The sequence below is a fragment of the Oryza brachyantha genome, chromosome 5 (assembly GCF_000231095.2).
Source record: "Oryza brachyantha chromosome 5, ObraRS2, whole genome shotgun sequence".
In the NCBI taxonomy this organism is placed as follows: domain Eukaryota; kingdom Viridiplantae; phylum Streptophyta; class Magnoliopsida; order Poales; family Poaceae; genus Oryza; species Oryza brachyantha.
Window position 1 is genome coordinate 15,731,627 of NC_023167.2, and position 10,000 is coordinate 15,741,626.

The 10,000-nt window shown below is 48.2% G+C and overlaps 2 protein-coding genes across 2 annotated transcripts; both read left to right on the forward strand.

The window, feature by feature from the left end:
* The first annotated feature begins 894 nt into the window (after window positions 1-894).
* Window positions 895-2,816, forward strand: LOC102702852. The gene is made up of 2 exons (XM_006655360.3): window positions 895-935; window positions 1,062-2,816. Exons 1-2 carry the CDS (start codon window positions 895-897, stop codon window positions 2,368-2,370), a joined length of 1,350 nt encoding a protein of 449 aa, XP_006655423.2. The 3' UTR covers window positions 2,371-2,816.
* Window positions 2,817-6,272: 3,456 nt separating this feature from the next.
* On the forward strand, window positions 6,273-7,935 carry LOC102703126. The gene has a single exon (XM_040524572.1). It carries the CDS (start codon window positions 6,374-6,376, stop codon window positions 7,595-7,597), a length of 1,224 nt encoding a protein of 407 aa, XP_040380506.1. The 5' UTR covers window positions 6,273-6,373; the 3' UTR covers window positions 7,598-7,935.
* The last annotated feature ends 2,065 nt before the right edge of the window (window positions 7,936-10,000 follow it).

The window sequence follows — 10,000 nt, forward strand, 5'->3', positions numbered from 1 at the left end:
AGATTTTATATTTAACGTGATGATTGATGGCGCCACTACTCCTTTTTATGGGAGTATAGATCTGGCCCGGCTGATCCACCTAACAAGTTCACACTATCAAAAAGATCAAGTGGCCCTTGAAAAAAGAGGATTGCTACGGCACGGGATGCCGCCTCAGTAACGAGATAATTTAATGATCCCCGATTGGCATACCCCCGATCGGCATACGTAACCAACCGAAAAAAAAGTCTACCTCTGCGAATCTGCGCGCCTCTGCGATCCACGTTGTGTGCATGCTATCGTATGCCTTTCACTGCACGTTGTCGTGCACCTCGCACCGCATGCTCGCACCGTCACGCGCTCCTTGCTCTGTTGCACCTCGTGTCGTGCCGCAAGTAGTTAAAACGAGATGATACCAATTGGTATCACCTAGTACCAGATAAAACTAATTGGTATCACCTGGTACCCGATAAAACCAGTTGGTACTAAGTACTCGGTATCAATTGGTACCAGATGATACCAACTAGTATTATATGATATCATCGACACCGTACGATGAAACAACGCGGAGCCATGGTAGAGATATGATACTAGATGATACTAATTTATATCATTTGATATCATCGTACCGTCGCGCGCTGGCGACGAGACAACGAGGAGGCGGAGGCGGAGCACCGGGGAGGCTAGCGTTGGCGCGTGAAGGTCGTGAACGGTAGCAACTCGATAGAAGGTCGGCGTCGGTGGAGAAGATGAGCAAAACAGCAGAGTGCGGAGAAAGGGCGTCGATCCGCGAAGCCACGTGAAGGGGAGCAGCGCGGTGGAGAGGTCGGCATCCGCCGAGGGAAAACGTTGATGGGCGGAGGGGCAGAGTGGCACATGGTAAGCGGCGCCGTTGTGAGAAGCACATGTAAAGGCATGGTGTTTTGTTCGTTCCGGTCCGGACGGAAGGCCGTTGCGTAGTTTTTCTCTTGAAAAAAAAGTGAAGGCTTATTCCATCTGGGCTAGAATTATCTGCAACGATCGAACTTTAGGCCCACGGCCCAATAAATTGGCCACCTGTCTCTCCTCCTCGCTTCGAGAAGCAAAAGAAAAGGAATCCAACACGCGCAGCGGCCTCGCCGCGTTCCATTCCATCTCCACCGGACCACCGCGCCACCGGCAAGCCGCGCCTCCGCCTCCGCCTCTCCAGTCTCCAGTGGACGCGCCGACGTCCTCCGCCTCATCCACAAGCGCCTCCCGTGCTTTGTCGACTGGCGCCGCATGCGCCAGGTGTGCCACTCCTGGCGCGACGCCGTCAAGGAGAAGCAGCAGCCGCCGCCAAGCCCGCTCCCGTTGGTCCTCCTGCCGATCGCCGGCGGCCCCATCTTCTCGTGCGCCGCCGGCGGCTGCGGAACCGACCGCTTCGACGTCCCGGACTACGCGCGCGCCGCTCGATACTTCGGCGCCTACGGAGGCGGATGGCTGTTCCTCAACTTCGGCAACAACTACGGCCTCCTCAGCCTCCGCACCAAGCAGCGCATCCTCCTCCCCGAGATCTTCCACCTCCAATGGTTGCGTGGATACAACAGGAGGATTTTTATGACAGCAGCGACCCTCTCTTCGCCACCGGAAGACGAACGCTGCATCGCCGCCGCCATCGGATCGTACTGCCGGTACTTACCCCTGGCTAACCCGCGCGTTCACGCATTCTGGCGCATGAGGAGTGAGGATGCGGTCGTGCCGACCATTAACAGGGGCAACACTGGATCAACTCTCGAGGACATCATACACCACAAGGAAGCCTTCCACTTCCTCACCGCGCAAGAACACCTCCATGTGTTCGCACTACCGGAGTTCAAGGTAGACGGCTTCGGCAATCTGGAGATACCACCCATGGAGATTCGTCGCTTCGCGCGTGATAGCCGCAATTACGGCGAACACGCCGTTGTTCGCTACCTGGTGGAGTCCCGCGGGAATCTCCTAATGGTGGTTAGGATCGTTCGTCCCCTTCCTGTGCTGCCGCCGGCGTTGTCGTTCAGGGTGTTCGAGATGGTGGAGCCACCGCCGGGGACGCCCATCAACAACGAGGAGACCCCATACGCCTGGAACGAGTTGGAGTCGCTGGGTGGGAGGATGCTGTTCCTCGCGCGAGGCTGCTCCAAATCCTACGAGGTGGCCAGCTACCAGTGGTTGGGGTTCAGCGACACCATCTACTTCCTGGACGACGGCGTCGACGAGAGAACCTACAACGAGCTCAAGGTGTTCTTCGACTTCGATGCCACCGAACGGGAGTATCCCTGCAGAGACATCGGCAGGTGGCTGCCGGCCGTGGAGGCGGGTCCCCGCGTGGACAAGTTCTTGCCGGAGCAAGGCCCGTCGAACTACTCACCGCCGGCGTGGCTTCTCCCCTGAGAGTGCCCATGTTAGTTTGATCGCCGTGGCACAGGTGATGCTTGCTGCTGATCTTGCTGAGATGTGCCTTGCTCTTGCTTAATGCGGTTTGTAAGTACCCTAGTCCGTCTCCTCTCTGCAGATTATGTTGTCGTGCTGATCAAAAGTTGCTGTTGCATTCGTGTGATTTGGCTGCTGTTGATTTGTCCAGTTAGTGCAATCTATGATGTTTCATTCGAGCCTTCGAGTTCGATGCGTTCTTGCAATTGCTCGACCTATGTTCATCTTTTCGGCGTTTCCTTCTATTTTTCGGCTCTTCATGATTACATAATGGAGAAACGGTTGGTGTTCATGACTTGGATTGCATTAGTATTTCAATTCTGCGGGGTGAAAATGTGTTTAATTAGCACCAGCACTTAGCTTTTCTTAATAGAAGCATGCTTCTCTTATGGGGATCCAAGTAGAATCCTTGCAACAGGTGCTGCAAATTTCATAGTACTATGCAGTCCTTTTCGCCTGTTCATAGCTTTCATTTCAAGCTTCTGAATGTCTGAATTTTTTGGCAAACAACGAGTAGTTCTTGTATTACTTCTTGTTCTTTACGTGTGCTACGATTAATTGATACACTGAAATTTCTTCCAGTGCTATGATTTATTCCTATAGTATTTTTAATATAGGGCGGAATAAAAGTTGAGATGTTTTTATCTTTTAATATAGGTTATGCTGTTAGGCGCTATCTTAAGTTTGTGCACTACTACTAAACAGAGGCTGTTCTGCTCTGCTCCGAGTGATGCATTTCCATGTTCCTAACTCCCTTCTATCTGAACACGTACCATCTTTCTGATGGTAAAATAAAAGATACACCGTAGTCGATTGGACAGCTGATTTCTTAATTAAGTGCTTTCGCCGAAAATACATACTATAGCTTGGATCAATAATTTTAGCACTCCCAAGTCCCAACGTTAAAGATTATTGGCCGCGGGGCCGGGAGTTAAAAACACCCATCAGACATCGAAACAATATTAGTCACGAGGACAATAGAGTTGAACTACTTAAGCCGTATTCGGTAAAAGGGATGTGATGGGTTAGTTATTTGTCATGAAAAAAATAGTAATAGATTAGTACATGATTAATTAATAATTAATTATTAAAAAAATATAAAATAGATTAATATATTTTTTAAACAACTTTTCTATAGAAATTTTTGTAAAAAAATATACCGTTTAACAGATCGGAAAGCGTGTGCGCGGAAAACAAGAGCTTAGATATCTTAGCACTCGGGCCAAACACGGCCTTAGAGTGAGGGGGTGTTTAGTTGGAGAAAGAAAAATTTTTGGGTGTGACATTAGACGTTTGATCGGATGTCAGAAGGGGTTTTCGGACACGAATGAAAAAACTAATTTCATGACTCGCCTAGAAACCGCAAGACGAATCTTTTGAGTCTAATTAATTCATTATTAGTGCATGTGGGTTACTGTATCACTTATGTCTAATAATGGACGAATTAGGCTTAAAAGATTTGTCTCATGATTTCTCACATAAATATGCAATTAGTTTTTTATGTCATATATGTTTAATGCTCTATTTAAATGTCTAAAAATTTGATGTGATGTTTTTTTTGGCGAAAAATTTTTGAACTAAACAGGGCCTGAGTAGCAGACAATGATATAAGCGGGTAACAATAATCGTCAGGGGAGCACAAGGCCCCATTGACTGGTGCTTCTCTGGCGCCGCCGCCGTGAGCTGTCGCTCCCTCTCCTCGAGACGTCGTTTCTCCGTGACGTTCACTACGAACTTTTCCTCCGTTGCTCGGGCATGCGACCTATTGTACCTCTTTCACCTTGCCTATCAACGCCCGGACCTTCTTCTTGTCATGGTTGCGGTACTCCGGCCACCGTGCCATGCTACACTCCCGCATGCGCATATTGTACCACGTCTCCAGCTTATCGACATTAGATCTATAAAATATTCAATAGCTCTAACGCGTCATCTGGATGGCCCGCTGGTACACCACTGACCAGACACCATTCTCACCCCTTATGAGGGGTTTCGAACGGACGAACTGCCTTCTGCATATCCGGAGCCCGAAGCGTTTCGACGGTCACTCGACAATGTGCTTCCTCCTTCTCTCCTAGGGTCGGTCGTTGCATCTTTTCGTTGATCCGTGTTGTCCATGTCATAGGATCAAAATACAAGAATAACCCTACCAAGGAGATTGAATGATTGACCAATCAACCAAATATTTTAGGATAAATAAAAGAAACTTTAAATTTATGGGCTAACCTGTCCATATTGATCTTTCTTATGCTGCCGGTTCAATATTAACCTCTCTTGTGCTGATGGTTCAACTGCTCAAAGAACAAAAAAAAGAATACAATTTGACAAATACTCAAGAATATTAGGTATACAAAGTGCTTGCGGTGTCAACCCATAATCTATTTATATAAAAAACTCCAACGTCAACTAGAGTAAACTCTTAGTCCTAATATAATCCAAACATTTAATTTCCTAAATAAATTTATTTTTTTACTAAAATTAAATTCATCGTTTCCAAAATCTCACGCCAACACAAAACGGCTCCAGGCGCCGGTGACAAACTGACACGTGCTCGTCGACGCGCCCAAGTCGCCACCCTCGGGCTCTACTCCCTCCAGTAACGCCGCCTCCTACACTAATTCCGGCCACTATCTCCAGCGAGACAACATCCACCAGCTGCACTGCGCCTGCACTCACTATTTTGCAATGTTCTCGTCATATTAGTCTTTTTACGTTTTTTTCTATTTATGCGTTCTCATATTTATTTTTAATTGCTTAAAAATATGTTTTTTATTCCTATATTTTTTTAGTTTCTAAACCATCTTAGAAATTTATAGGTTTTTCTATTGGTACATTCTTGAGTTTGAATCATAATATGAATTCCTTTTCAAATTTATAATGACTATATGTCACGTCACGTAAAATGGCAATGCACTTTTCAAAATGCCCTCTATAACTTTTATAAAATATAGTTTTATAAATATTTAAATAAAATAATATCTTTAGTATTTTAAAAATAAATAGTGATTATATCGTACGTCAATTCGTCTAAGTTCATGACCGCACTACCAAGTCCACCTCAGAAGCCTCATTTTTGCTGTAGTTATCAAAACACAAGTCCTCGGGTTGGGACGACAAGTCGTGACATGCTGTCACGGCTGGAGAAGAGGTCCATGCAAAGCTCGCCCTAGAAGCGGCCGATGAGCTGGATAAACACCGGTGACCTAATATTCTCCCAGCTGCACAGCAGCTCTTGGACATCCATGTCTATTCCTGACACTGACACACAATTTATTTTCTAAACATATTTTAATTTGGATTACTAAAATTAACTTGATTTGATGCAAGACATATATTTTTGCAAGTATAAATTATGAATTATATGAATAATAAAAAAATCAGGTTCCAATATTACTACGGGCTACACAATCCATAAGATAATAACTTTAAAACAATAACAGAAAAGGTCATGTTCAAAAATTAAAATGGATGAAAAAAAGGAAACCATCACATTGATGAATCAATATATGCACCCAAAGCATACATCAGAACACCCATCTGGAGCTACAAAACAGGAGAAATGATACTAAGATTTAGACCAAAAATTATCCAGGCGACGGCGGCGACCAAATGAAACAACGCAACCAAATGATTGGATTTTTCCCCCCTCTTTGCAACCCCAAACTGGAAAAGATTGGTGGGCCCGTAATTTACACCGGAATTGGGCCATTTACTGGGCTTTCAAGCAGACCGTCACAACATTTTGGCCCATTTATCCTTCTAATCGGGCACTCGCTCCTCTCGCTGGGCCCAAGAAAACTGGCTCAATAAATAGGGCCCTGATCGCTTGATGGCCCAACCTCTAGTTCTTCCAAACCACGCGATTTCTTCCTGCTTCGAGAAGCAGAGGCAGAGCAACCGACCAAATTCTTCTCGAAGCATTCGATCTCCTCTCCTGGTTCCCGCGTCGCCTCACCTTTCCTCTCCGATGGCCAAGCTCGACGCCCGCAATCTCCGCTTCATCCACGAGCGCCTCCCCTGCCTCGTCGACCGGCGCCACATGGGCCAAGTCTGCCACTCCTGGCGCGAAGCCGTCGGGCCGCGGCAGCACCCACCGGAGCGCCCGCTGCCGTGGATCCTTGTCCCGCGCGCCGACGGCCCTTCCTTCTCGTGCGTCCTCGGCGGCTGCGGCGGGCACGGCTTCGACGGCGTCCCGGACGTCGCGCGCACCGCGCGCTACTTCGGCGCCTACGACGGCGGCTGGGTCTTCCTCGCCTTCCACCAGATCATCCACCACGCGGTCCTCAGCCTCCGCGATGTGCGGGGGCGCTTCCGCCTCCCCGATTTTGCCCGTCAGGACATAGCGGTTCGTGACTTTGGGCGGCCAGTCCCAGTCCGTAACATTGCAATGATCATGGTCGCCGCGACCCTCTCTTCGCCGCCGGAGGACGAGCATTGCGTCGGCGCCGCCATCATCATCTACTGGCCCTTGGAGTTTGGTCGACGCGCTCATGCATTCTGGCGGATGGGGCATGAGTATGCGGTGATGGGGCATGGTCCCGAGGACATCAACGAGCCAGCTCTGGAGGATGTCATACACCGCAACGGGGCCTTCCATTTCCTCACCGAAGAAGAAAACCTCCATGTTTTTCGAGTGTCTGAATTCCACGATGACGGCAACAAGGGCAATATTCTGAAGGTGGCGCCCAAGGTGATTCGGCGCTTCTCGCCTGGTAAGCGCAATTACGGCAGACGCGCGGCCGTTGTTCGCTACCTTGTGGAGTCCCGCGGGAGTCTCCTCATGGTGGTCAGGCTCGTTTCTCATCCTCGTCCCGAGCCACCGACGACGGCAGCGTTCAGGGTGTTCGAGATGGTGGAACCACAGCGGCGTGATTCCATGTGCACCTGGAAGGAGCTGAAGTCGTTGGGTGGGCGGATGCTGTTTGTCGCGCGAGGCTGCTCCAGATCCTACGAGGTGGCCGACTATCCGGGGGCTGAGTTCAACGACGGCGTCTACTTCCTCGACGACGGGAGGATCTACCACGAGGGGACACTGTTCAGGACCCGCCGAGACGTTTGGCAATATCCCTGCAGAGACAGCGGCAAGTGGCTGCCAGTGGCGGAGGCGGTTCCGGCGCCGCCGTGTGTGGACAACTTCTTGCCGGAGCAAGGCCCTTCGATCTACTCACCGCCAGTTTGGCTTCTCCCATGATACTGGTAAATGGTTATGAGGTAATGCTTGGTGCTGATGTGTTTGATATGTGCTTAGCTAATTAGCTTACAGCATGTCAGTACTCTGTTAGCCCGTCTACTCTTGCTGCAAAGGATGATGTTGCCGTGCCTTTCGGCGGTTGCTTCTTCTTTCGAGGAATGATTTGTCCAGTTATTACAATCTATGATGTCCCGTTCGAGCCTTTGAGGTTCATTTGTTCTTGTAATTGCGCGAATGACTGTCATTACTAGTTCATAGCATAACTTCAGTATTTTCTGGCTCTTTTTACCATTTCAGGCTTGTATGATTACGGAACACAGATATGGTTGTGTTCTTGACTTGGGTTGCATATTTGCACTGTTGCATCCTTACATTTGTTCATTTGTTCTTGTATGATTATTGCATCAACAATTCAGTGTAAGAATGTGTTTAACTGACAGCCGTTAATCAACAATATTGTTTCTTCTGAAGCATGCTTTGAGTTGCTACAGCTCTTGTCCCCTGCATACCCTGCTTTGATGTGCGACGCGTGGAATGAACGGCGATCGGACCACACGGCGTGGACGGCTCCACCTCTATGCGATACCCTCTGCTCGGCTTAGCCCAATCGGCTCCAGGCCCACGAATAGAAGGTGCAGCTCGGCTTGCTCACGTCGGCTTACAAAATCTTAAAGAAAATCCGCTCAAAACGGAAGGGGCCGCAACTGTCATGGCAGGAGAATCCTCCGACGCTGCCGTCGGCGCCGGTGTTGGCGCCACAGCTGCGATTGCAGCCGCAGCCACCATGACAGGATTCAATGACAAGGATCCAACCACTACGCTTTTGTTGCCCTTGCATGAGATGTGTTTGCATGCCCTAGTGCATTGCATGGCTCCTAAACCTGCACATATAAATGATGATGCCGCTGCTGATCATGGATGCAATGGGGAGCAGAAAACACCGGTAGGGAAACCTACTTCGATTGTCATCTTTATTGCCTTCATGGTTGTCCACTAGCATAGGCATTGCTTTCACTGTAATATCCAGCTTCCTAACGCCAACCATGCATAGTGTTCCAGATTCCATTTGTTATTTGGTTTAGCAGTAGCACCCCTTTGCATCTTTTCAGCCCCTGCCTGTTAGTTCTGTAAAATAACCAAGAAGATATACAAAGACAGACATAGCTATTTATTTCCACATGGCAAGAAATCAATTTATTTATAAATAAATCTCATTCGTAATTTTGCAGCAGCAGTGCGTACAATAATATGCTTTCAGGTGCATTGATGTCACTAAGCTACATAACTAACATCTTTTCTCTTTTCCTGTCAATCATTGTCAGCATATTCACTCAGCAACCATCTATCTCACTTGTCTGAATTTTGTGGAACTCTGAATGTTTCGGATGATAAACAGTAACTGACAAAGCTGAACCTTTTCCGAGGAAACAAGAACAGAGAACAAACAGAGTATTTTGGTGATGCGTAAAACTTTATCTGTAACTTTTCGGGTTTTCTAGCTTGGTCAAGAAACTGACTGAAAAACTAACTGAAAACTAACACTAGCTAGTTCTGCTACTTCTATTCCCAGCCAGCATCTACATGCATAAGGAATCCAAAGCTGACATACAACCAAAAAGAATATAATGCAACTATCAGCAAACTACTGAAATAATTAAAACGTGCACAAGATTACATCATTTAGCTCAACAATTATCTCTTGATCTAGTCATCTTTAGTCAAATCACTTATATAAGCAAAAGCCACCTGAATGCATCTTCTAAACTCAACCATCTTCTGGCCTCCTTCCTAATGCAAGAGCTCTGCCATAATATTTTCTGAAAATGTGAAATTGTACAGACCATAGAGCGATATGTTCATGACTAGCTCCAACCATATAATCACATCCACTGCTGCCGACGTGTTGTGGTCTAGCTCCTAGCTATTTCGACACCCCATTTTTTCCATCGTCAAATCAGTCACCGCAGCTGTCACCGACCACCCGTGTGGTTAGGAGGGATGCAAAAGGGGGAACATGTCCTATGGACCAAGCTAGCTGACCCTGTCGCTGCCAATGGTGCTCATGGTTGAGATGGAGGCAGGGAAGGGGGAGGAGGGGAAACACAGGGGAAGGGGATCGGGAAGGAGGGGAAACATGGGGGGAGGTGATGGAGGCGATAACAGACAAGAAAGGAGGCAGGACGACGGCAAGGGAAGGGAAGTGGAGCGCCCTCGTCAACGATGAAAGAAGCAAAGAGTCGGCTAAGCCGAGTGCCTTCTATTCGCGGGCCTGGAGCCGATTGGGCTAAGCCGAGTAGAGGATATCGCACAGGGGTGGAGCCGTCCGCGCCGTGTCGTCCGATCGCCGTTCATTCCACACGTTGCGTATGCAGGGGACGAGGAGCTACTACAAAACAGGAGAAA